At 42.0% G+C, this 27,727-nt stretch overlaps 1 protein-coding gene across 14 annotated transcripts in view; it reads left to right on the forward strand.

Annotated features, from left to right (window-relative positions):
• The window catches only part of Cfap20dc (CFAP20 domain containing), a 245,665-nt gene that overhangs the window by 153,391 nt on the left and 64,547 nt on the right, over nt 1-27,727 (forward strand). For 4 of the 14 annotated variants that reach the window (XM_063274380.1, XM_063274382.1, XM_063274381.1 and 1 more), the window contains 5 exons: nt 2-138; nt 2,275-2,452; nt 3,746-3,862; nt 4,932-5,054; nt 8,984-9,315. In XM_063274380.1, coding sequence (XP_063130450.1) covers nt 2-138; nt 2,275-2,452; nt 3,746-3,862; nt 4,932-5,054; nt 8,984-9,315 — 887 coding nt within the window. Of the gene's footprint in view, nt 1; nt 139-2,274; nt 2,453-3,700; nt 3,863-4,931; nt 5,055-8,983; nt 9,316-14,204; nt 22,289-27,727 lie in introns of those variants that run through there. The other 10 variants (NM_001014137.2, XM_039093454.2, XM_063274384.1 and 7 more) reach the window with 9 other exon arrangements.

Consider the following 27,727-nt stretch of genomic DNA (forward strand, 5'->3'; position numbering starts at 1 on the left):
GACCAGTTCATCAGCAGCAGAGCAGGCAGTGTCCGGAGCAGTAAAAGTCAAGATGTCTGCCACATTGCCTTTGGGTCCAGGGTTCTTGGACCACCTCCACCCTCTGGCAGACGGAATAACCTAAGGCTTTCCGCTGAGGTGGGCAGAAGGTTTGAAAGCCTTATCTAAACAGGGGCAGGAGGTAATAACAGACGTGTGGGTTGTGGGAAGGAAGGAAGGAAGGAAGGAGAAGCTAACTATGTGCCTGAAGTAGGCTTATAATTTTTCAACAGGAATTTTGGATCTAAAAGACTTCAAAAATTTTTTCTGTCATGTCAACATAATTGAAAAACTTTTGTAGTCCTTTTACTAAACAGGTTGTTACAGGCAAATCTTTTTCTTACATTGTTTACTGGTTATTTTATGTATTGACATTTCAAATGTTATCCCCATTCCCAGTTTCCCTTCCACAAACCCCCTATCCCCTCTCTCCTGCCCCCTCTCCCCTCTTCCTGCCTCCATGAGTGTGCTCCTTCACCCACCAATCCACTCCTGCCTCAGTGCCTTAGCAGTCCCCTACCCTGGGTCATGGAGCATCCACAGGGCCAAGGGGCTCCCCTCCCAGTGATGCCCGATAAGCCATCCTCTGCTACATATCCATTGGGAACCATGGGTCCCCCCATGTGTACTCTTTGGTTGGAGGTTTAGTCCCTGAGAGCTTTGGAGGGGGGTTGGTTGGTTAATACTGTTGTTCTTCCTATGGGGTTGCAAACCCCTTCAGCTCCTTCAGTCCTTTCTCTAACTCCTCCATTGGGTCCCTGCACTCAATCCAATGACATCTGCCCAAGACCTTCTGGCTTTTAGGGTCTCTGTCGAGAAGTCTGCTGTACTTCTGATGGGTCTGCTTTTATATGTTGCTTGACCTTTTTCCCTTACCACTTTCAATATTCTTTCTTTGTTCTATGCTTTTGGAGTTTTATTTATTATGTGACAGGAGGAATTTCTTTTCTGGTCCCATCTGTTTGGTGTTCTGTGGGCTTCTTGTGTCTTTATGGACATCTCTTTATGTTAGGTAAGTTTTCTTCTCTAATTTTGTTGGAGATGTTTGCTGGGCCTTTGAGCAGGGAATCTTCACTCTCTTCTATACTATTATTTTTAGGTTCGGTCTTTTCATTGTTTCCTGGATTTCTTGAATGTTTTGAGTTAGGAGCTTTTTTCTTTCTGTATTTTCTTTGACTGTTGTGTCAATGTTTTCTATTGTATCTTCTACACCTGAGATTCTCTCTTCTATCTCTTATATTCTGTTGGTGATGCTTGCATCTGTGACTCCTGATACCTTCCCTAGGTTTTCTATCTCCAGCTTTGTTACCCTTTGTGATTTCTTTATTGTTTCTGTTCCCTTTTTAGATCCTGGATAGTTTTGTTCAATTCCTTCATCTGTTTGGTTGTGTTTTGCTGTAACTCTTTAAGGGATTTTTGTGTTTCCTCTTTAAGGGCTTCTACCTGTTTACCTGTGTTGTCCTGTATTTCTTTAAGGGAGTTATTTACGTCCTTCTTAAATTCCTCTGTCATCATCATGAGATGCGATTTTTTAAATCAGAATCTTGCTTTTCCAGTGTGTTGGGGTACCCAGGGTTTGCTGTGGTGGGAGAACTGGGTTCTGATGAGGCCAAGTAGCCTTGGTTTCTGTCGCTTATGTTCTTGTGTTTGCCTCCCGCCATCTGGTTATCTCTGGTGTTAGCCGGTCTTGCTGCCTCTGACTGTAGCTTGTCCCTCCTGTGAGCCTGTGGTCTTATGTGTGTCAGCACTCCTAGGAGACCAGCTCTCTCCAGGCGGGATTTGGATGTAGAGAGCTGTAGCACCAACAGGGCTAGCTCCTGGCACGATGGAAACCGGAAACCAGGCAAATCTTTGTGAACATATTTTGCCATCTCTGTCCAAAAAATGGTTGGATCCAATCATACAGTCCACATATTCTCAAGTGGTCTGCTTTTATTTTTAAATTTCTTCAGTTCTTTGATGTGTCGGATGATTCTTACTCAGCTCTTCCTGTTGTAGGCAGGCATAGCCCACAGGGTATTTTAATTTGTGTCCAGGAAACCTGCCTGCCTGCCACTCTGTGGCATGTTGTCTATGTCCTTCCATTTTTAGGATTCTCTAAGTTCCCTTCCCATCACCTTTTAGAGACGGTTCCTCTGGGTTTTTTTTTTCCTAGCTTATTTGTTCAAGTTTTTGACTAGATAGATTTTTTTTAAAAATAAATGAAATTCCTGTATCGTTAAACATACATATTAGTTCCTTTCCTTACAGACAGTGAGATCCATTGGGTACAAAAATAACCAGTCGTGCCAGCAGCCTGCGGAAGAGAAGCATGTTAACAGTGCAGACACATCAGCCTTGCTGATACCTCTGTCTGAACAGCAAGGAGAGAAAGGAAGTTCTCACCCCGTGAAGCAGACCACGCCTCTACCTGGTAAGAAGGAGTCACTAGAAAGTAAGGGTCAGCAGAAAGAAGTGAGAGAGGTTTTTACTGAGACGAATCAAGTAGGGTTCAAAATGGAACCCTAAGTCCAGAAAATGACCATTTAACACTGAGAAGGGGAGTGACTGTCGAAATACCTTTGGAGGGTTTGTCTTCTCTGTCCTTTTGTTTATTGTTGATCTTATATAGCTACAGTGCCCTGGTTTTGCTTTCTGACAATGATGCCAAAGTAAAATAGTATCTCATTAGCATCATCATTTGGAAACTCCATGCTTATTTTCTGATTCCTGTTTCTGTTTGCAGAGTACTGTTTATTTTCTCTCATTGTTGTAAAAAAAAAAAAACAAAAATAAGAACAAAAATTAAGCAGCTCCGTAGGAAGACTGGTCTCATGTCAGATTGAGAGTTCAAGTCTAACACAGAAATAAAGCACTTTGCAGCTTGAATCTATTAGAAAAGTTGAGAACAGAACGCAAGACTTAAAGTTGTTTTATAATGGTCTGTCCTTTTCAACCTGACTTTAGTGAATGAGGAGAGGAAGACATTTGAGTTAAGTTTACTTGAGTTAGAAACTAATGATAGCCATGATAGACAGTATTGCCCGTGGGAATGGCACTCGGCCGGAGGAAATGAGTATCACAGACATGAAGTCCCGGTTCTCCAATGACTCTCGGAAGCCTGATTCAAAGTTCTTCACCCTTGGATCCTCAGTTTCTTCCTCTTTAGAAAAAGTCAGGCATTATGCCAGGCCCTGGCTCTGGTGGTGCCTCAAAGTCGTGGTGAGGAGCCAAGACAAGAACCAGTTCAGTGTAAGATGTTGCTCTAAGAAAGGAAGGACTTAGTAAATAGTAGCTGCTATGATTATTATTTAAATACCAAATTATATTTCAGAATTCTTTTACCATATTTCCTTGGAAAACTCCTTAGTCCGTTAGACTTCCTTTTTACAGAGAAAGGAAATTTTCTATCAATTTCATTTTTTATACTTTTTAACATAGCATATTATATGAGTAACATGAATCACACTTCTTATAGCCTCTATAAATATTATAAATCTTGATCTTTGGGTAAAATTTATCACCCATATAGAAATTCTACTATTGAAATAGGAATGAACACCTATTTCCTGTAAAGGACTAAGTTGTGTCTTTTATATAGACTGAAATTATTTCAAAATGATACATGAGTATTCTCAGTATGGTGATAAATATATTTATTGTATTATTTCAATCAATATAGTACTTTGTGTTCTGGCTTTTGTTCTTTGATATGGAAATGCACCAGCCAGTCTCCCTACTCCATATCCACATCCCCCTCGAGACCCGTCAGCAGATAAGGGTAGCAGCAGAAGAGGACTTGGCCTAAGGAGCAGCAGTGGAAGCAGGACAGAGGCGCGCTGTGGTACGGCACGGTTTCAATCCTATCTCACATCAGTGTCTCATTCGGGGCAGTGGGATCTCTCTGCAGGTTGTAAATTTCAAAGAATTATCAGCAGATTCATTTAAAATATAAATGTCTGTTCTGCAGGGATTATGGAAATGAAATGTTCTGCAGAATTATTGCTCCAGAGTCTATAGACAGCCACACAGAAATGCCAGCCCCTCCCTCCCTTCATTCTCAGGCTGAAGGCAGCTTAGACTGCTGCTGCTGTTTTTCTTAGAAAGGACCCAGTGTGAACCAGGAAATTCCTGCCTCAAGTCCTTCCCTAAAGCCGGCTTTATTATCACCTTTCAGATTTAATGTATATCCTTTCTTTTAAAGCAGGCCCTTTCAGAACTCTTGTTACACTGCTGTGTCTCCCTTTGGATTCTTTGCACACGATGTGATACAGTTTAAAGCATAAACATTTCCACACTTAAGCATTAGATAAATGTAAGAAAGTTATCCCTTTAAAGATGGGATCGGAGGCATGTTTATGTAGATTTATAGACATATATATTACGAGTCTATCTTGAATACAGCCCAGGGATGTCATGAATAAATCTGTTAGCACTATTTCCCCAATTTTTAAGATTAAATCTGCCAGGTTTTATGTAATTTTTATTAAGGGCAGGGAGAAGAACTAATTCTGTGATAATGTTCATATCTATCTTCTCAGAGTGATAAAGGAAAGAGCTTGTTTGAAAAGAATTATAGTGCAGTTCTTCTATGAAATCCAAGAAAAATATAAGATCCCTTTAAAATTATATGAGTTTTGGAATTCTTTTTATTATATAACTATAAAAGTTAAATCTAAAATGTCCCCGTGCAAATATTATAGTACTTTAAGGTAAAGCTCTACTACAAAAATACAACAGAGTTTCTCATAAAACATTCAACTATTTTTAAAAAAATGGCCGTGAACTATAATGCTTCTCATTTGCTTTTAAACAACTGAATGAAAAATATACACAATTAATACCACCACCCAAAAACAACTTTGTGTAAATATCAGTAAAATAATAGAGTGGAAATATCTCTTTCAATAAAGGGAGTTCCTCAGGAAATAGCAGGAGTGAAGAAGACGTAGCCATGGCCGCCAACAATCTCACACAGCTGACGACAGAGCCAGTGAGAGCCAGCACTCCAGAACCCCCGGCTGCTGAACCACCAGGTTGGCATCCTTAGCATTCACAAAACATAATTATGCCAAATATTACTTACTGGAAACGTTGGGGAGTTCCACGCCGTTGTCACCTGTTACCCAGGAAATTAGAGTTCCTCTTGAGGTTCACCATTTCGTTAATGAAAGGATTTAAGAAATGCTCAATCGGGAACTTAGAAACAGTTTTATTAGAGTTTGGAAGAAAAGCTGCAAGACATACAAGCTGTAAATCTCAGCAGCTTTGTGAAAGAGAATTTAAAAAAGAAGGGAAAAAAAGCTGTTATGTTTGAGTTAAGCCACCACGAAGGTCACCCAAGGGGGACACGGGCAGTCTCAGGGTATTCAGGAGTGGGCATTCTTGGAAGGAAAGGTACATTATCCCATTAAATGGTTAATTATTCCACCTCTGTCTTTATCATCCTTTAAAGAGGGCTTATCTCCTGAAGGGTGGGTGATCCTGCCTTCCTGAGCGTTGATCCCTTAGCCAGACAAGCGACCCGCCCATGTGGCTTAGCTCTTCTGTATTATGGGTAGCTTGGAATATGTCCCTAATATGTCTCCACAGAGCCCTCGGTTTAGACTACTGTAGCCCAAATATTTCAAACTCAGTCATTTCCAAAAGTGACGATACAATTATTTGCTAAAACTTATCCTATTTTGTAAGTCTCCCTTTCACTCGCAATTTTATGTCCAACTTGAAGGGATGAAAGAGTATTCATATACCCTAGTTGTCCCATTCAGAAGTGAAACTTGAACACATTAAGCCTTGCCTTTACACCACCTCCCTAAAGTCCACCCTCTAGTGTCCTCTTCCCTATGCTCAGTGTAAATGGAGAGCGCCGAGCCATCAGCCTATCTTGCCTAGCAGGTGTTTGCTACTTTTACAAAGGCAAATTGTTTTTGAGCAAGGGAAAAGGGAAAATAAATGGAAATTGTTTGTAGTTTGTCAGTCTTATTTATGCAGTGTTGAAACCTTCATTAAAATGTTAGGCGCAATTAGTGTCTCTAGCATAAATCTGACTGTGTAGAAAAACTAATTAGATGTTTAGGTGATCATTCTTGCATTTATCTTGTTTGCTGCAATATTGTGATTACACGGTAATTTACATATTTCTCTAAGAAAACACACCAAATTATTCATTACAATTGATATGGAAATACTTGAGGTAAAAAAATACAGATTCCAGAAAGGCTTGTGGTAGTAAGGTATTTAGTATTGTGTTGGTCCTCTTACTCCGACTTTTTGACAGTTAATAATGTTTGGCAAGTAGGTCGTGAAAAGTTGTCTAATCGAACAGTGAAGATTCCCAGAATCCTTTCTGTTCCTTTGTTTTCACACGTCCATCTACAGAATGTAGCACATTGGCTTTTATGACCACTTTCAGCCTTAGGCTCTGCCCATGAAATTTTTGTAAAACAACAGCTGTATATGTATATAAACCAGGCATGCAAATCAAATATCTGTGATAACTTCAGAAGAAATTAATTTCAAATAATTACTTGAGTGTGTGCGTGTGTGTGTGTGTGTGTGTGTGTGTGTGTGTGTGTGTGTGTGTGTGTGTGATTTTACCATTTGTTAAAGTGGAGAGCAAATTCAAATACTAATGAGATGGACACTGACCAGACATATATTTAAGACAGATTTTCAGGGCTGATTGATATTTTTTATATTTATAATTGTGGATGCCACATATGGTGCTTCACACAGATACATGATATTTATTAGCAAAGCAGACTAAGAGCTGAGCAAACTGAGGACCACACAGGCCAGGCCGTATTTCCAGGGGAACCTGCAGAAGGGCCCTAGTGTAAGACTCAGATCCTGCTATGGACCAGGTGCTTACAGGACAGAACAAGGAGAGGGGAAGGAGAGCCACTGCCACAGGGAGCCAGGGAGGTAGAGTATCTGCTGGGATGCAGCGTGCCAGGTCGCTAGCAGACCTCCCTAATGGTCAGTTGTTTGGGGGATCAATAGGTCAGGCAAATAAGAATCATAGTCAAAACCAAAATGGCCTGGTCACGGCGAACAGCATGAAAGGGCTGTTCTCTCAATTACTGGAAACTCTGTCCGATCCTCAGCCACATTTCACTCAGGGATTCCATTGTTCTTATTGTCGAACCCAACCAACGACTAAAACAGTAATTTTTTTAAATTATACATTCTGAGGCAGACATGGTGGCACACATCTCTAACTCTAGTCCTCCAGAGACGGGGTGGACCTGTGAGTTGTATCTCAGACTGGTATACGCAGTGAGTTTCAGGACAGCCAGGTCTACATGGAGAAATGCTGTCCCAAAAACAAAATCAAAGAAGGAAAGAGAACAGAAAACTCAATGTACCCATCCAATGAAAAGCCCCCAGCGTTTCAGACAGTGTTTGTGGTGCGATGGTGTGCAGTGAAGTAGCCCCATGCACCCCAGGGACCACCGTCAAGAACCCCTGCGAGTCGCTGTGCATGGTATTTTGAACTAGTTGGTGACTGTTGCAAATTCAGAATCTTTTTACTGTTAGCAAAATCTTTGCAACCTCAAAGCTAATTTATCCAATCAAGGGTTGAAGACACTGTTTCAGAGCACTCCGTGAGGTTACAAAGCCCCACTCTGTGCCTAGCCTCATGCAGAAGGGTTTCCAGTCCCAAATAGTCAACTTGCCCATTTCACCTGCTCACACTGACTCAGACCACTGTACCACTGGGCAGGCGGTGAGATAATGCAGATCCAGCCTGCTCTGGCCATGGTCCTGAATAGTCTTTCTCTAGCACATTTTATCAACCCCTTTAGCACCCAGTCACTTTGTATACAGTGCACCCGATGTGTGCAGTTTCGAACTGTCCTCCATTTGTGCCACAAATGCTGTTTTTATACGAGGTTTCTGGGCCTTGCTTTTAGGGTGTAGGCTTTGTAGTTGGCAAATCTTAACCATTGAGCCATCTCTCAGTCCCAGTAGTTGGCAAATCTTACATATCCCACAGTTACTTTCATTGCAGCCATAGCTAATAGCTTGAAGGGTCAGGCATAAATCACTCCACCCACTACACGGCCATGCAGAACAGGCGAAAGCCCACCACTGAAACAATGCAGGGAGAAAAAGTGCATTCAAGGAAAAGGGCTAAGTTGGGCAAACACTCAGTTCTCTCCTGTCATCCTTCTAAAGGAAGGAAGCAAGCGTTGCCTCTAATGGCTTTCTCATAAACACTGTCCTCTCGTATCGCCTAGACATAGTTATAAACCTGATTCAGAGCGATAGCCAAGATAAACGGTTTTAAACAGCGGACACGGTTTTCTCACCAGTCATATACAGAATTTTAAGGAAAACGAGCAAAAAATGACATCAGAGTACCTTCTAAAATTAAATATAGAGTTGTATTTCAAATAACAGTATTTCTGTGGACCTGGAGTTGTTTGCGGTATCTGCTCAGTTGAGTCTGAATCACTTCAATCAACAAGAGGCAGAGAAACAGACCGTCAGTCATCCTTCCGTATTCTCCTTGATGCATCGCTCGCACAATGGCCAGATGGTCTGTTTTCAAAAGCTTGCTGTGTACTGTACTCTGTCTTCCTGTGGTAAAAAGGGAGGTATTAGTAACTCGAATCCCTTTAAATTTGGACAACTTCCCTCACCCGATGTCAAATTAATGAGGCTGTGCTATAAAGAACTTGCCGAGAGACAGGTGATAATTATTTCAGACTTACAAATTTCCTGGCCAGGGTTTCGACTCAAATGGAGAGGAAGTGTAAATGAGTTGCCTGTGGCTGTGGGCACTGTTCTGTGAGTAGCTGTTTAGCGAGACACAAGATGGTGGAGGAAATTGCCTTCCCTGGCTTCTGCCTTATTTGGTAAACCTCTGTCTCAACGAGAAACGAGAGACGTTACCTAACCACTGGCTAACAGAACACTTAATGGACACCTCTATTGTTATCATCTCTCCCAATGCCAGATGAGTGGATATTCCCTGAAAGCAGTGGCCCACCCTCCGGCGCAGCAGGTAGCAGCTCATCTTTGCTCCTAGATGGGGACTCCCGTACCGCATCACACCTGTGGCTCGAAACCAGCAAGGACAGTGACCCTGACCAGGCAGAGGGAACCCAGATGGCTCCCAAGGACATTTTCACCTTTTCGTCCAGACCAAGATCAGCGCCTCATGGGAAGAGTCACGATCTGTCCCCCACGGGGTGCCCATGTATTCTGGACCCAAAAGAGGACAGCCGAGTGACCAAGGGAGACACCGAGTTGGAAGACGATTTTTATGGCAGTGACAGCAGCGAAGAGGTACACAACTTGTGAATAAAATAGGTCTGAAGCACGGTGCCAATAAGCATTAAAACGCGTTGGGATGAAAGAGGGGAATCAGCTGCTATTTATAAAAAAGCAGCAGATTGCTATGTCAGTCAACAGTTCCACACGGTCGTTATGGTAACACAAAATTTGTGGATTTTTTTTATTAATATTAACAGCCAATTTCATGTTTAATTATGGAATCCAGTTTTTCAGTTGTTTATATTTTTTTTCTTTTTAAACTTTGCCTCACGAATCAGAAATAATTTATAGTTGAGTACATGATAGCAAGACCACTGCAAAGCTGAGAACCCCCTGCCAGGTCTGTGGGGAGGCTGTGCTGTGGTTGCTAAGCACTTGGAATTGACACTTTCCTGGCTCCTTCCTCCCTGCCATATTCTCACCTTAGACCTATTAGGACTCGTTATTTTCCATATGGTCTCAGAATTGCAAGAGTTGTGCCAATTAAAGTTTAGATAATGAATCATGAATCAGTCCTGGGACTCTCCCTGACGGAGGTGTTTGTCTGGAATTACTTAGAATATTAATATGCTGTCAGGTAGTGAACTGATACAAACTTTTCCTATAAATTTGTTGACACTTGAATTTGGCTTAGCAACACTTGTTTAAAAGCTACGTCTTCATCCCTATATGATGAAGTTAATTTGGGGAGGGGGAATTCGTTGATGCACTGCATGTGCATGTATAGTCCCCGTTTGTTCCATTCCCTTGTGTACATGCATGTGGAGGCCTTGGGTGACATTTCCACCTTCCTTTCGTCCTGAGGGACAAACTCACACTTCCGTGGAGTTAGCTGAGTAGGTTGTTGCTGGCAGGCCTGTGTGTGCCTTCCCGGGAGCCGCCTCACCCAGCTTTTTATGTGAGTTCTAGGGCACAAATTCAGGACTTTCTGCTTGTCACACAAGTACTTTACCCATCTCTCCAGCCTTATCAATATATTTATCTTCATTCTTAACGATGGTAATTTGTATGTGCTGAAGAAACATAGTTTAAAAGACCACAGCCAAGTTAAACTGCAAGAAAGGATGTGCAAATACTATGATATAGGAATAATTAGAAAACTCTTATGTGGGCTTACAAACTTTTGAACTCGCTGTAGCACGTGAGAATGCCCTGTGGATGTGCACTGTAGATGAGGTCCACACCTCCCACAGCAGAGCCAGCTGAAAATATGGGGGCATAGCTTAGAGTTCTAGCCATGATTATGGGGTTTATGAATTTTGTCAACAAAATACATGTAGGATCCTTTTTATATAGTATCCTGGGTTCTACGTGTGCTGAAGTAACATCTGATGCCAAACACGGTCCATTTTGTGCCACGATGTAAAGCATTGGTATTAGACATACCTATGTCTTTCTTCCCTGAAATCATTAAGCCGTAAAAATTAGAAAATAGACTTTTGTCTTCCACATCCAATAGGGTCTCCATCCCACATCATCATCTCTAAGGTATTACTTGGGCAAACTGGTCTTTCAATTCACAGCATTCCATTCATACAAGAGATAGGCTGTCTTTCCAAGGGGCACACAACACCATCTTTCTTACTTACGCCCAGAAGACTTACTTTAACACTGAAAATTTCCTGGCAGATGAGAAATAGCGATTCTCTGGGAAGCAATGAGTGGGTTTTCTTAGGAAGTGCCCCGGAAAGAGCTTGTCATGAGGAACTTAGCTTCTCTGTCTAAATGACACATAAGCCTCAAGCAGTCAAGTTCTTTGAGGAAGTGAAGATTTTCAGCTCTGTGCGTTTGAATTTGTTATCACCTTATTGCTATCTTTTCTATTATCTCTCCTGCTTCTGATGCCGTTCAACGTTTACTATACAGAATGTATTTATTAATAACTATGAGATGGAAGTAATTCATCATGCATTCCCCCACCCCAAGCTCTGACTACATAGCAATCTGCTCACCCTGTGCCAGGCCTGTTTGTGTGGCCAGTAGCATATGGCTTGAGTCTATGGTGGGACTGTCTCATTGCTAACACCTGCCCGCCTCACTGTGAGTCAGAGTTTCTTAAGAGTGCCATTGGGGAAGGGACAGAAGCCTTGCCATTTTATGGAGTCAGAGAGATAAACAGTATTCAAACCAAGATATTAAAATTTTAAAAAATTAAAACCTGTATTACATCTATTTACATAAGTGTAACTACAAAAGTGATTTCCTTTTTTGTTTGGTTCTTTGCTTGGAGGATGTCATATTGTCTTGCAGGATAACTTCTCCTATTTATTTATTATATAAGCCATAGGAAACTGAATTATATTTTCCAGGGTTTATTTTATATACACCTCCAAGTTTTAAGAAAGATTCCTTTAGGGGCTGGAGAGATGGCTCAGCAGTTAAGAGCTCTGATTGCTCTTCCAGAGGTCCTGAGCTCAAGTCCCAGCAGCCACATGGTGGCTCACAACCATCTGTAATGAGATCCGATGCCCTCTTTTGGTGTCTGAAGACAGCGACAGCACTTGCATACATAAAACAAACAAACAAACAAGTAAATAAATCTTTTTTAAAAAAGATTACTTTAGATAACATGTTAATGTTAGTTTTGTTGTTTAAGAATATTATATCCTTAGAATAACAAAATTATAGTTAAAACCAATATTTTACTATATGACCAGGCGGTAATTATATTACATATATACTTGAATACTCAATAATTAAAATACTCTACAAAATATTTGACAAGCTAGAGATATTTAAAGATAAATTAGTTTAAATTTAGTAACATGTAAACCAGGTATTATTATAAAAGTATGCATTCTATAATAAAGACTAATTAAGGTTCCAGTGATATATTGTCTTTATCATTTAAGGTGCTGCTAGCTTAATTAATTAATTCACATCGGAGATCACACTGGGAGAGCCGCACTTAACAGTATGAGTCTTTAGAATATCCTCTCTTACTCTCTGCTTGGTGTGTGTTTTACTCCCCAGGCTGTCGTGTGTACCGATGTGCTGGTGCTCAATTAATTTGAAGTTGTACATTTTATTTGAAAAGCGCATTACAGAAATATATTTCATGACGAGCTATAAAACTGAAACTACCATGTAAAATTAGGAAAGCTATTAAAACAAAGGGCTATTCGCACTGTCACAGCATCTAAAAGCCGTTTGGCGTTTCGGCATTATTCCCAGCATGGCTAGTAGATACACCTGGCTTGCAGTTTGAACTAGCTTTAAATTAATGTTTCATTCTTCCCCTAATCTAATTTTATCTAAAGCTATAGTAGTGTCACTTTCCAGTCCCCAACTATGGCTGTGGAGCACATACTGAGGTAGACGGATGGCTTCATCGCCACCTCCTCATCCTGCAATTCAGATTGCAACATTTGCCTTGGGACACAAATAAATACAGTCTGCCTCCCTATCACATTCAGATTAGGTCGAAAACCTTTGATATCTTCTCTTCACCCACTGTAAGGAAGCCTGCAAGGAACGGATGTGTAAATATCAATGTTAAACCTTTATTAGTTCTTTCCTGGTATTGGGATGTTCAAGGTTTTTTTTTTTTTTTCATTCAATCATTTAGTTATTTCCCTTCATGCTGTCTCCTAATAGAATAAATTTCTCCGTTATGCTATAAGTTACGCCTGCATTCTCTCTTTGATTAGCTCCTTCACACATCTGTATACGTGTAATGGGATGAATGTTTGATCCACATGTGACATTTTATGTTTCTGTGTAGTCTTTGAAAACTTGTAAATGTCAGTATATGCTTTAGGAAAATGGACTTTTTAATATAGTGCCTCACATTTTATTCCTGTATTACAATATAATGTACTCTCCAGAATAAGCTGCCAGACAAATCTAATATTTATTCTGCGTGAATCTTCCTTTTGGCCTGCTCATATCGGCATGTCTTTATTATTACTGAGGCACTTCTGAAAAAGTCAGAGGCCTCTTCGTCCCTTCTACAGACTGCGAATTGTTGTACAGGAGGTAAAGAAAGCATAAATCTGTTCTGTGCTTAAAAGCCAAAGCTCTGTTCTTTTTGGTAGGAACTATATACATCTTGCAGAACAATGTTTGGTTTTAGACAGGAATTTCTGAAGAACTCATTAAAGTGTTGTGAGTTAAAAGACTATCAAATCTACCTTGTTGGAAAATGTGCTTCTCTTTGAACAATTGCATTAACCCGGTTACTTCCCCAGTGGATATTTACTTTGACTTTCCCATCCCATATAGTCACTGCCTCCCAGCAAAATCACGACACTGTAACTGCCCAGTGTCAGGCAGGACCACCCCGCTTTCCTCTCACTTTTGTTCACACATTGGTAAAAGGAAGTGTAAGACACTATGCCATCCACAGAGAACTATATTACTATTTTGATAGTTTCCTGGAGTAGCCAAGAGGCACTGTTTGGAAATGGTTGTTATGAAGACTTTTAAGATACATTGGAATAGCCAATCTTGTTTATCATGAGAGAAGAAATTACATTTTCATTTTTTGAGACTCTAAAGCTATAATTTGTCCAGATAACTACGATCTTTCTTCAACAACATTAGCATTGTCTGTACCATCTCAGCTGTTTGCCAGTCCTGTGTTCTAGCGGAAAGGGTTGTCAATTAGCATATTTAAAATAGTAGCCAAAGCAAAGACTCCGCTGACCAGATTGCATTTCCTTCACCATCAAAGGTGAACTTGAGGCACTGCAGATGCATTTTGGTACAGAACTGTTAAGAATGTTACAGATGTCTTTTCTTTAGATAAATATGATCATCCAGTTTTACAAAAGCTAGAATGAGTTCTGTCTTAACTCATTCAACATAAAAGTTGTGATTCAAAGAGCTGGGTCCCATCTGCTCTAAGTCAGTGGCCCTCAAGAGTCATTAAAATTATCTTTTTTTTTTCAAAATTACAGCTCAGCAAGAGCCATCCATTCTGTGCATCCAGAAATGATTGTCCAAATGCCCATCTGCATGGCCTTCTAAGAAATGGAGCTCAACAAAGGGAGTGCCGGCTCCTCGGGGAAATCACCCTCTTCAGCATACATATGCTGTGCTACAGTTAATCAGGCACACTCTATTGATGTCCCTGGCACTGGGGCATGGCTGAATATTTAACAAACAAATGTTTCTGTGCCTAATAGACAAACGGTTCAAGAGATTTGGACATAAATATTTAAAGATTTAGATTATTTAAATATATATTTAAATCAAAACCATTCTGTATTTGTTCTTCTGAGAAACAGATGAGCAGATGCCTGGATTGTGAAAATGGTAGGCAAAAATAGTAGATGACCTCTTTGCTACCTCTGACAACATTCTTTCAGCTGCTGTGTGGGTTTTCAATAGTTCAGTGATCAACTGGGGCTGTCCAGTTCATTCTTAGGAAGCTAACTTCTCATGCATGCGACAAATGCGTCAAGCTGACACAGAACTTCTCAAACAAGTTGAGCCCAGATGCATAACATATGTGAGATCATACACCTTATAAAAGAGGCGGACGCATTACGGAAGAAAAGAACAAGATGTTCTCTGTCCTCTTCTTAGAGAAGACTGTAGGACTTGTCTCTAGATGAGAAGCTGAGCCCGTATCAAATATTAATTAAACTGAGTCTCACATACCATTTTGTCCTTCTGAATCATCTTAATTCCCTTTCTGATATAAAGTACACTTAGTGGTCCCGGGGCAGCCAATGGGATTGTATCTCTGGTTCCCTGTGCAGATTCTCCAGTAACTTGTCGTCTCCCTGTGTTTAAAAAAGCCCCGAAGCGTAGAAGCATGGAAATACACTCACTGGGGTGTATATCTTCCTCCTGGCTAATCTCCAAACCAGGATACAACTTAGGAAATAGTGTGAGCCGAATGCCGAGACCCACGCGCATGTGCGGTTTCACGTTTATCAACTCTGCTTATGCCAAGCAAAGAGAAAGGTGACCCTGTGGGAACTTGCGCAAGTAAGAAAGGGCTGCAGCCTGACGCGCTGTGGATGGAGAAAGACTTCTTACAGTGAACTCACCTATGCAGGGCCTTCTAAACGAAGCATCAGTGACGTAGGTTTGTGTCACTCTTCACAAGACAGCATCTGTGCCCTGGAGGGGCCTTCCTTACTGCCCCTTACTTGTGGGTAACATCACTTTTTGCTACTGTCCTCCATTGTAGGTTTTTAATTTCATTTGTTTAACTGGTAACTGGTACAGAAGAATATAAAACCTGTATGGATTAATGGTGCGCCCTGTGATGCTTCAACACACACACACACACACACACACACACACACACATACCTTGTTCTTTAAATCAGGTTAAACATATCTTCTCCACGTTACCCATTTATGACCAAGACTGCTTAAATCCTCATCTCTGGGTTTCTGGAATGCATAGTATATCCCTGGTATTCATAATAGCCCTGTGGTGCTGTAGCACCAGAACTGGACACTTCTGACTAATTCAGTAGCCCTGCTCTGTATGGCTTTCTTACCCATGTGCCTCCCTGTGGTGCTTAAAAGAGGCTGCACATGACACGTAGCAGAAGCCTAGTAAGTATTGAATTAATGCCGACTGATTGCAAAGGCACCTAAATCCTGCCTTTGACCTATGTACGTATATTCAATGGCTTCCATTTCAATGTGGGGGTCAAGCTCAGGGCCTGATGTACACTAGAACCACTAAGCTACCCCCCAGTCTAGTTACTATGTGTTCTCGCAAATGCATGCATAAATGCAGTATGCTTTGATCAAAAAGAAAAAGAAAAAAGAAAAGAAATCCTGATGCCACATGTTCATATCAGTTAGAAGTAAATTGTTCTGCTTTGTTTTGTTTTGTTTTGTTTTGTGTTTGGGGAAAGAGAGAAAACTGTATAGCGGCCAGTCCAAAATTTTAGACTGGAAGGAAGGAGGAGAGGCAGGCTGGCTATGCTGAATCCACCATGGTTCTTAGAACTAACCCAGAAGGTGCTTGCTGACTTTTCTGTCTCCCTTCCTTTCTAGACAAGCCTAAACAGATCCCTTTCCTGTCTTTATAAAATGAAGTGTTAGCATTGCTCATTCACCAGAAACTGAGGAGATGGCCATTGTTCCATTGTCACTGTCACTCTTTCTAGTTTTCTGTTCTAAGACAGGTTCTTCAGCAATGTGAGCATCCTCACAGCATCCAGTGTTAGGAAAGAGAAGCATGCAGTGTCTTGTATAAGAGAGTAGTGCCCTCAGGGACTGTGGCAGGGACAGAGATCGCCACAGTGTCACCAACCTTTCTTTACTATCCGTAGGATTCTAATCAAAGTTTGTATTATGTATAAAACTGCATAAACAAAATTTAGGCCTGATAAGTACCAGCAAAAAATGTCCCTAAGAAATAGACCCTTTGTAGTTGTCACACAGATCAGCAGACTGTTCTTAGCAGAGCCTTTAAGACCAAGTTTGATGGCACTGCTGTCTGCTAATCCCAACCTTCTTCCAACCTGCCTTCTTCCCACAGGAAGAAATGGTCGTAAGGCAGCACAGGGAGTTCCTATTAGAGCTCTCCAGGGCTTTCCAGGGTGATTGAGTATGGCAGGCTCTGCTCTTAGCTCATTCCAACACTGAAATCAGCCTGGCTTCTCCATCAATTCCTTGACATCAGTGCCTTTGCGTTTTCTACTGAACACAGCAGTCTCCTAACTGACCCCCTTCTCCACTCTACTGAACATGTTAGGATCAGAGCCTGGGCTCTGGAGACCTCAACAAGCCAGGCTTGCACACCTGTCTTCAGGAACCCAGGTAAGCCATAGTGAAAAGCAGGGAAAGGAGATTCAGTCAGTGTGCCCACACCGGGAAGAGGTGCAAGAGGTGACCTCCCCAAGCTCATCAGAGCCCTAATATGATGTTTAGATTTAAATAGAGGGAGAAAGGTATGCATAGCTACATAGTGAAGTGCCCACCTTCAGCGTCTGAGATCTAGTCTCTAAAAGTGGTCTTACAAGCTGTCAGAATTGCCTGGAATCTCTTTCTGGGAGACAAGCAGCTAGTTTTTTCTTACTCTCAGCATGAAATCCCTGGAGAAATCTGGTTGCCTGGGGACCATTCTTTCAATAGTCTAATGCCCAAAAGGACAGTACAAATGTCTCTCCTTAGGATATTCTCTCTCCTGCCAGGACAATTACACTGTCTCAGCACTCCACAAACTGTGCTGTGCCTGCCATTCTGTGTCACTGTGATATTCTGTTTCAAATCACATCGTTCTTTGTTGCCTGCTAAATAAAATCTCCAGATGGTAGAGCCTTAGTCTACCATTATGTCCCTGCCAACCTCATTGCCTAGCACAAGACTCTACACAGGATGACAAAGGGAGGGAGTGAGGAAGACAGTAACAGCCTCCCTCTAATGAAAAGCTCTGCTAAGTCTCTCCCTATCCCGGGATCGGGTCAGAGCGCACTTCCTCACCATCACGTGTTCTTGATTATCAAGAGGAAATTTCACCTTCCCGAAGAGGTCATTCTTATTGAACACATGTGAAACTAAACATCTCCACATTAACACCAAACATTTTGTTTTAACATGCCAAACTTAGGTAATGGCTGTAAATTTGGTTCTGTATGGCTTTGTGAACAGTCGAGGCAAGGCTCGCTGTGGCAGTGTACGTTTGCTGTCAGGGCACGGATCATCAGATGCCACCTCATGCCTTTTAAATGTGCTATGATTTTTATCTGTCCCCTGATACAAGCTTATTTAACACTCTTTTGCTTACTGTATGCGAACATAAGTGAGTCAAATTAGAAAAATCAACCATAAAGTACACACAATGATATAGTTGTTTCTTTAGATATTACAATACAGCAGGACATTTTTATGGTGTAATATATAATATTGTAGAACATGGAAATAACACCGTATTGCTCCTTTCTAGTATTTATTGTCTCCATGGGCATTGATTCTATTTGTAGAATTTGTCTTCTCTCAGCCCTTTCCTATGGATAAATCATAGAACTATATATGTGAAATTCTCCTAACATTCACTCCCAGCTTTCCAAACAATTATATTGAAGAGGACATTGATCTCTGAAAAAGATAAACTTTCCATCGAACTGTCCATGTAAGAAAAACGCATTTTATTTATCTACTGCTCTTAAACAATAAAACCTCCTGACAGTAGTCAAAACGCCCCGCTAAGCCCACATTTTCTTAGAATACCATTTCTTCATCTAAATAAGCTAACATTCTTAAGCTGTACGTCTCTCTCTTCCCACAGTTAGCTTTGCACGTAGACAAAGTGCACCATTCTTGGATGCTTTAGGTAATTTGTGGATCCTGTTTTAGATGTTCTTTAAAGCAACTATGTGGATTCTTTTAAGTGTTCTCTGATGACTTACTTGGGGATAGAAAAGTATGCCTGATACACACTACTTAGCATTCAGGAAGGCATTTTAGCAAATGACGCGAGGACCTCTTTGTAATTTTATAGCTGTTTTAGCTGCTCAAGTTTTTCTCTTCAAATTAAAGTAGAATAGATAGTGTCTTCTTTGTAGAGTATGTTAACGTTAAAAACTTATTCTTGATATCTTACTCACAAGTCTCTGCTCAAAACATTTTCAGCGTATTCCTCAACATGGGATAACCACGGTATCCAGAATTCTCCAATCCCAAGTACTGGTGCATCTGCACTATCCCAGAACTAGCAGAACAGGCGTATGAGAGGTACCTAGAAAGGGCCCCCTGGAAGCAGGAGCTCCAGAAAGCAAGAATCCCTCAGTGAGGCAAACAGAAATAACTAAAATAACATGCTGCTCAAGGCTCTGGGGAGGGAAATATATAATATATATATAATTTATTAGATAGCTTACAGAATCAGAGGCTTCAAAGTCCCACCATGGCCATCTGCTGCTTGGATAGCTTGAGGAACCAGTACCTGCTCCGGAATCCGGAAGCCTCAGAGCAAGAGCCTTCTTCTCTGACTGGAGGCCCAGAACTACTGCTGCAAGTCAGCACTGAAGGCCTGGTACACCCAGGACATAGCAACAACAAAAAGTGCAAACCTTCTCCTTTGTCCTGTGTAGGACCACATGTGGCTGGGTAACATGACTCCCTTCAGCATGGCTTTCCCCCTCAGTTTCTGGCCTAAGTGTAAAGCTTTTCTGGAAACCCCTTTACAGACACACGTAGAGAGTGCCCTTTAACAATTTTCTAGGCATCTCCCAGTCCAGTTGAGTTGACAGCCAAGATTAACTTCGAAAGTGGACGTGGCATGTCTCATACCTTTCTAGCCCTAAAGGAAGGAAGGTGTTCTTAGAAAACCCCAGACCCCCTGATCAAAGGAGAGGACCGTACCATTCCATCGCACGGCAGCTCCAGCAAGCAAAACTTTCCGAAGACAAGCCAGGGCGGGGCGCTGAAATGATTCTAGAAGGGTCTGTGTGTGGCTTAGTTGTGGTTTCTGTGTGGGAGGGACTTCCTGCTAGGCTGTGCTTTGGCGCGCTCGCACGGTTAGAACCGTATGTATTCTTCACCGTTTGGGTGATCAGTGATGTATTTCCCTTCCCATCAGATGTTTGAGTTCATTGACAACAGCTGTTAAAGAGTGTGTTGCACATCCCGAGGATAATAGACTGCCTCGTGCCTTTAATGAGAAAGATAATTATGCGGTTTTCATCATAAGAGTTATTTTTATTTCCCAGTTACTTCCTATAATTTGACTGATCACTGTCTGCAAATTATAAATGAAGACCTTATTTTTTGAGCCAAAAACTTGCCAGTTAAATTGACAGATTTTCAATAACAGCCTACATTAGGAGCCATAAAAGCGTCATTACTCTCTTCATTCTCTGGTCTCTCCGTGGCAGTTTCACAAATAATAAACGATACAACCAAAGGTTAAGAGTAGAGCCGTGCCCTTGGCTAAGTCTCAGAACTGGTGGTGCGGCCGCATGCACGTCCGTCCGTGTGGCTGGCCGCACGCGCGTCCATCAGATTGACTTTTCCCTTTCTGCCTTAGGACTTCTCTTTCTCCACTTTCTCATAAACTACACTCAGAAGCCGAAAAATGAACAAGACGCTGCAGAGCAAGCCACACACGCTCTGCTTTTTCCAACGTGGACATTTTTATGTGTCACGGCCCCAAAAAACTCTCTATATTTCTTACAGCACAAAACTTTGGCTAGTTGTGCTCTGAGTATTTTGAAATAAGGAACTACCTAGCACAAGTCAGGATGCCCACCTCTTTGTCATTAGTAGAGTAGAAGTGGGCGATGTCGCTGGGCATTTCCGTAAATGCCACATCCCATCGGACTGAACTTCCATTTGGCTTTCACAAGGGCTCCACGAGACAGACTCTCACAGTGCCCACTGCTCAGATGTAAAAGGCCACACTATCCAGGGACCGCAGCTGCCACAGGGACAACTCGAGCACACATTCTCTAGGAGACTCCAGAATCACTGTCCATATGCAACGTGCCGTGGGGATAACCGTGCACCACTGCTTTCTGAGGCTGATAACCTCTCTTCAAGCCATTCTCAAGCAGAACACTGAAATCCGCCTTCATACAGAAAGAGCAAACCACTTGTTTTATGAGAAGTTAGGGTGAAAGTTGTCTATGGTTTTTTTCCCATGTTTTTAATTTATAAATACTGCTAAAACAATCCAAAAGACACTAATTGTCTAACCTTGTTGTACTTTTATTTACTTGGTTGTACTAATGAATTGAAATGGTAATAAGCTGGCCTTGTAAGTCATTCTACAATGCTGCTTCTTTTGACCATAGCAGAAGCAAGCCTCAACAAGTTTTTTCTATCTAAACATCCCTGTTACCTTCCCCTGACTTCTTCAGGATCACAGAGAAATACAGTCTGTCTGTCTATATATCCAAAGGTTAGCTTACTTCCTATGTGGTACTTTTTTTTTTTAATAACAGAACTAAAATCAGAACCCAAAAGTAAACTTGTAAGGCACAAATGGACTTAAAAGTTCACCACCTCACAGCAGGGTTCTGCATCTTACCAGGGAGTGTCAGGAAGAGTAAAGGAACCAAACTTTGGAGAGAAAGCTCGTGACTTTCTCCTCACTCAAGAGGCACTCGAGTCAAAACAGTTCCCAGAAACCCTTTGGATTATCCGAGGTCATTTTTTTTTCTTTTTTACTTTCCCAGATTCAAAGCCCAAGTTTCACATGTCTCTTCAGCCCTAAAGCAAGCTTTTAAGTCACTATTCCACTTTCCCGCTGAGGGAACAGACTTAGCAAAGGCTCCAAAGGCATGCCATGGGGAGGAACGTAGTCTGTGGTGAGTAGTAAGGGCACCAAGGCTCTGCTTTCCACTCATGTGAAGAAGCGTGGCCTCAGTGTCAAAACTCAGAGGATGGGCTGGAGGGACGACCCGGCCGCTGGGAGCTCACGCTGTTACTAAAGTTCCATGTTCAGTTTAACTCCTGTTCCAGGGTTCCTCAAGCCTCCTTCAGTATCTGCACTCACGTGCACATAGCTACACACTGACACAGGATTAAAATTTTAAAGTAAATAAATGGCTTAAAAACTCAAACTAATCCAGTTCTATTTGTGGCAACCCATATAATCACTGAGCTCCACGGTCCCCATTTGTGTGGCCGACCGTCTTACATTAATAAGGCAGAACATTCTTGGAGGCAAAAGGTAGACTGGCCTCACTGCAGAGTGAAATTGCAGCAGGAATGGCGCATTCTTCCGAGACCCATTTGAAACACAGTTCACATTCATTGTTTTACAGTGGGTTCTAGACGTTTGCGACTAAGAACCTATGAAAGTTTCCTCAGATGCTGTGCCTTCTTCAAAAGGATTCCCCCTAGAGACCCAGAGAAATGGCTTCTCCCCCTCAATTTAACTACTTCATTAAGAGTGTTTTCACCCAACAGAATTTTTTTCTTTAAAATGTTTGGTTCAGCACTTTTTAAGTGTCAAGGTGCGGTCATCACCACTGTCATCCCAAAGGATGGCAGTCCCAGTCAGCAGCCATTTCCATCACCCTCACCCTGTTCTGGACAGCTGCTGGTCTACGTCTTCTCTCTTCCCGTCCTGGACATTTCATACAGATGGAACCATCAGATGTGACCTTCTGTGTCTGATTCTTTTATTGAATATATATATATATATATATATATATATATATATATATATATATATATATATATCATGGCTCTTGATGCATTCTGTATAAGGATTCTCTAGAGGAACAGAACTGATCACACACACACACACACACACACACACACACACACACACACACACAGAGCTATCTAGCAATGGGAAGCCCAAGAACCCAGTTCTTTTTAGTTCACAAGGCTGGATGGCATCAGTATATGCTGAAATCCCAAAGAAGCTGAGTCTAATGCCAAAGAAGGAATGACCCTGCCACTGAGAGTGAGGGCAAGCAAGGAGAGAAGAGCTTCTCTTGTCCATGTATTTTATTTAGGCTGCCACCCAGAGTGGCCCTAATTAAAAGTGATTCTTCCCACTTCGAAGGATTTGAACTGAAGATGGTCTTGCCACTTTAATGATTTACTTTTTAAAAAAAAATCCCTCACAAGTGTACTTGAGTTTTAGTTCATTCCAGATATAGTCAAGTTGACAGCCAATAATAGCCTTCACACTGTACCAGAATCCTTCATATGACTATACCTTATTTCCTCTTCGTGTATCAGCTGGAGTTTGGACTGCTTCTGTTTTTGGCTAATACAAATGAGGACACGATGAACTTTCACGACCAAGTTTTCCTGTTGGCACATGTATTCAGGATCCTTGAATACATATGTAAAAGTGGGATCTCAAAGCCATAGGAAACCGCTCATAACTTGGGAAGAGCTGTCAAACTCTGTCCCAGAGTATCTACTGTTTCCCATTCCCATAAGCTGTATCTGAAGGTTCTGGTCGCTGTGTGTTCTAATCAGCATTTCTTGTGGTCTGCCTTATATTTAAGCCATCCTCGTGGCTGTGAAGTGTAGCTCACTGATTTAGGTTTGAATTTTCATGATGACAAACATGAACAGCTTTCTGTGCTTATTATCCATTTCTGTATCTCTGTGGGACCTACGTCTATTCAAGCCCTCGCCTGCTTTTAATTAGATTGTCTTATCATTATTCACTTGTAAGAATTCCTAATAGAATTTGGGTGAAACCTGCTTATCAAATACACGACTTAAAATAGGGACCCCCCACTCTGTGGGTTGCCTCTTTGTTTCCTTGTGGCGCCTTTTGAAGCACGGACCCTTTAAACTTTGATGAGCTCACTCTTTCCCTCTGGTGCTATGCATTTGGTGGTATATATCTAAAAAGCCAATGCCTGACCTAAGGCTACTAGTATTTACACTGAATGTTTGTCCTGACACTTTTATCATTCTGACCCTTCAGTTATTCTTGTGGCCTATGTTAAGTTGATAACTCCGTATGGCGTTGGGAGGTGTTCTACCTCCATCATTTAATCTTGAAATCCCGTGTTCCAGCATAGTTTTGAGATGGAAATTGCTCCCCGTTTACTGATATGTGAGACATATCTATAACATACATGTATATCCTCTCTGCCAGCACCGGATTGTCTCTGTCACCCTAACTGTAAGTTGTGAAATCAGGAAGCGCGCCCTCTCCAACTCCACCACCCTTTCCTCGCTCGGCTAGCTAAGTCCCTTGCATTTCTGTATGATTGGGGTTTTAGCTTTGGCTTATAAAAGGCAGCCAAGATCTTGGTAGAAATTTACCAAAACAAGCCCCTCTGTGCATGTCTGCTGCCCGGAGAGGGGCTAACGGGATATGCTGTGAACCTTTGGGGGTAGGCTGCTATGGGAAGTCCTCTGTCATGGGCACCAGATTTCGAACGGTATTGCGAGAGGCAAGTCCCATCTTTCTCTTCTTTCCATCTCTTGCTTCTCTCGCCGTACGTGTGAAAGACCCTCTTCTACCACACGGCCCTGGCCACGCATGTCTGGCACCCCACCAGAGGCCTGAAGCAGTGAGTCTGCCCCATCTTAAGCTAGTGCTTCTAGACTCGCCATCTGCGTGAACCTTCCCTGCTAAGTTCATGAGCTCCAACGTAGCTGTGCGTGACGGGGAGCTGACTAACGGGGCTGACGTCAGAGCCCCAGATCATTTTGTGAATACCACCATCTCATCCACACTAAGCCTTCAAACTCACAATGCAGCTGGCTGGTTTCAGTCTTTCAGATTTGTCATCCAGCCGTGCTTTGTTGTTTTCACAAGCAAGTTTTAGCTTCTTTTGTTAAATTTGCTCACAAATGTTGTGGTTTGCCCTGGAGTTATCTGTATGTTGATGCTAATTCCACTGCCCCAAGGACAGCTCATGTACTCAGGAATCAGTTGACCTCACCAGAACCTTCTCCCCATTGAATTTGTAAAATACAGGTGGGAGGCAGGTACAGGATAGAAGGAGGCCTGTCATTGGAGGAGAAGGAAGGATGGGCGGGAGAGAAGTTTGAAGGAAGGGGAGGAGACTGGAATGGTAAGGAAGAGAGGAGAGAGAGAGAGAGAGAGAGAGAGAGAGAGAGAGAGAGAGAGAGAAAAGCCGTGGCAGGACGATGGAGGCTGATGTTAAAATTCCGCTCTGTGTATTTACAGGTTGTTATGAATGTTCCTAAGGGATGGATGGTACTGGGCTTTGTATGTTTAGGTGGGCAATTATATCTTACCAACTGGGTCAAAGATTATCGTGTTGTGTGTTCTTTCATGTGACGATTTGAGTGTGAAAAAGTGTGCGGCGGCAGGAGACACTGGGCCGCCGAGGAGTTGGGATGTGTTTCCGCCAAGATATCTAACAGACATCTTGGGGCACTGTGGTGCGGACCTAGCGAGGTAAAAGACCACAATACTTTTTTTATTTTTTTATATTTTTACAACAACACACAAATATTTTATCTTTTTTATGGAATGGTTTTCTTGATTTTCTTTTTTAATGTGTCCATTGCTAATACGTACAAGTACCGTTGATTTGTATCTTACTGCCTGGTGAACTTGTCTGCCTGTCTGTAGATTTCTATATATAGGATCACAACATTGTAAAAAGGTAGTTTTACTCCTTCTTGCCTTTATTTCTTTTTCTTGCTTCATAACCTTCATAAATTGCCATGGGTGGAATTTTCTTTTCTTAATTTTGTTGATTCTGTATTTGCCTAGTGTGATCTTACTAGTGAAGTCCAATACTGACAAACAACCCCAGCCAGGATATGTAGTTGATGCCAGACATCAATCTTGAGAATTATCCCGCACCGCCGTGCAGTTACCACTGCTGGGCTAGCACTCTCAGCCACACATTTGGGTGGCCAGCGTGTCGGGCGCCGGCGTGTCAGGCGTCACTACCACCTACGCTGCACATCTGAAATAGACACCTCCAGGTGATAGGGCACTGCTGTGGGGTTCATCTGGATAGGACAGCTGCTGCGTGCCTAAGGTCAGAAATTCTGCTCAGGGCTAGAGGTGAAACACTGACAAGGACAGATGCAGCTTCGCTCCTCAGTGGGCCATAGCTGTTGAAAATTAACAAAGGGCTATTGAGAGGAATCTGTGCAACTTTTATAGGAACAAATGAATAACGTAATGGACTGGCAGAGCTAGGCAGCATGCTAGATACTTCAGTGACGATCTGGTCATATTTGAGCTACGATCAAAAACTCGTGAGATGCCAGATGTGCAAGAAACCTCCTGGGAGGGGTGTTGTAGGCGTCAGAAACACCGGATACAAGGCTTCAAGAATGAAGGTGAGCAGTGCCCTCAAAAGGTTAGAAGAAGGTGGGGTGAAAGAGCTCGTGTTTTAAGGGAGGGCAGCCTCTATCCCAAGGACAATCCTAAGTATCTAAGTAAGGCATTAAGATAATCACGGACAAGCCTCTGACTTGTCCAAAATGGATGCAGCAGGCAGGAGGCAGGAACAGAACAAGGTATTTTGCTGCTCATTCAGTGTCAAGATGAAGGCAAGCAGTAGACAAATGTTTGAGGTATGGAACTAATATAACATATTTTGTGGAAGAGGAAACAGGCAAAATTAAGGATGGCCTTAGGTTAAGAAGTGGAGAACCTGGACAGTCATGTTGTTCTGCTATGGAGCTCAACATCGCCTCAAGGTCCTCCCGCCTGCAGTCATGGGAAGAGGTCCACTGAAGCCACTTTATAACAGAGAAAAATTAAAGGCTGTTACACAAGGAGATACAGAGAGAGAGAGAGAGAGAGAGAGAGAGAGAGAGAGAGAGAGAGAGAGAGCTAGCTGTCTGTAGCCCTCAACTCAGAAGGTGCCATCTTAGGAATGTTTCCTGAAATTGATTTGCGGCGTGCTTGGTAAACTTCTCCTTTGCAATGTTTTATTCATATTTTAATAGAGTTCTTTAATATGAAGCTCAAATATTTTTAATTAAGAAAGAAGCACAGCCCTTGGGTAATATTGCAGCCACGTAGATAGCTGGTAATTAAACTTCTCTGTGTATACAACTGCATTCAAGCCATTATGAATGAGCCATTTTAGACCCGCAGTGTTGCTCTATGCATCTTCAAACAAATAAATAGTCTTACCTAACAGGCTCGGGAGCTCCACTTGCCGTGCATATGTCGCCATAGTGAGAATGTGGGTAGTGGCACCAAGAGAAGGTGGGGCTCATTGAAAACTGGTCACCTTCACAAGAAAGACAGAAGGGCCAGAGTGCAACTTCCGGTGCTTTCCTTGGGGGAAGAATTATACATAACTCCTATTTTTTACTTTAACCTTCAGATCTCCATTTTTATCTCAAAACTCAGTTACAGAAGAATATTTTTAATGTATTTTAGGCTTTGTTTAATCTAGGCGTATTGTTCTTTAGTTAATTTTCACACCATTTAGCATAACATACAAAGGGATTAGATTCACTGTCTCCCTTGGATGTCCCAGACCAGTATTAGAACAGGAAAGAGATATCACCATATTTATTAAAAAGTAATAAAAGCCTATGTAATTCTTTGCTCTCCGAGCTTAGTAAAAAGAAAAATGGATTTTAAAATTATTTGTAAGTCTTAAAGGCCTTATTCCATTCATATAAAGTTCCACATTTTCTAAGTTATATAACACTCTTTATTCAAAGGGAAGCCATCTGTCTCTCTTTGAATTTGCCCCTGGAGTGTGCCATTTGCAGCTGTTTTTCCAGCAAGACCCCGTTGTTTAAAGAATTTAGAAATGTGTTTCTGAGCCCTTGCTTGCTTCAACTACAACAATGTTGCTTTGTTCCAGGCACCTGCTCCAAGATCAGGTTCCCCACATATCGGACATATGTTTGCTGCCCCGGCCCCGTTGTACAGGTTCACTTAGAGGTGACTCGGCTCCATCTGACAGTTCCGTCACAGGTGCCCATTGGCCTCCTGCCGCCCTGGAGGCAGCTGGCAGCAGGCTTCTCCAAACAGAGCACTCCATCACCTGCCCTTCCTTCCTTCTAAGCAGATAAGTCAGGAGCCAGGGCTACAGCGGCCGGCCCAGAGCACTAAC

Source organism: Rattus norvegicus, chromosome 15 (assembly GCF_036323735.1).
Source record: "Rattus norvegicus strain BN/NHsdMcwi chromosome 15, GRCr8, whole genome shotgun sequence".
NCBI lineage: Eukaryota > Metazoa > Chordata > Mammalia > Rodentia > Muridae > Rattus > Rattus norvegicus.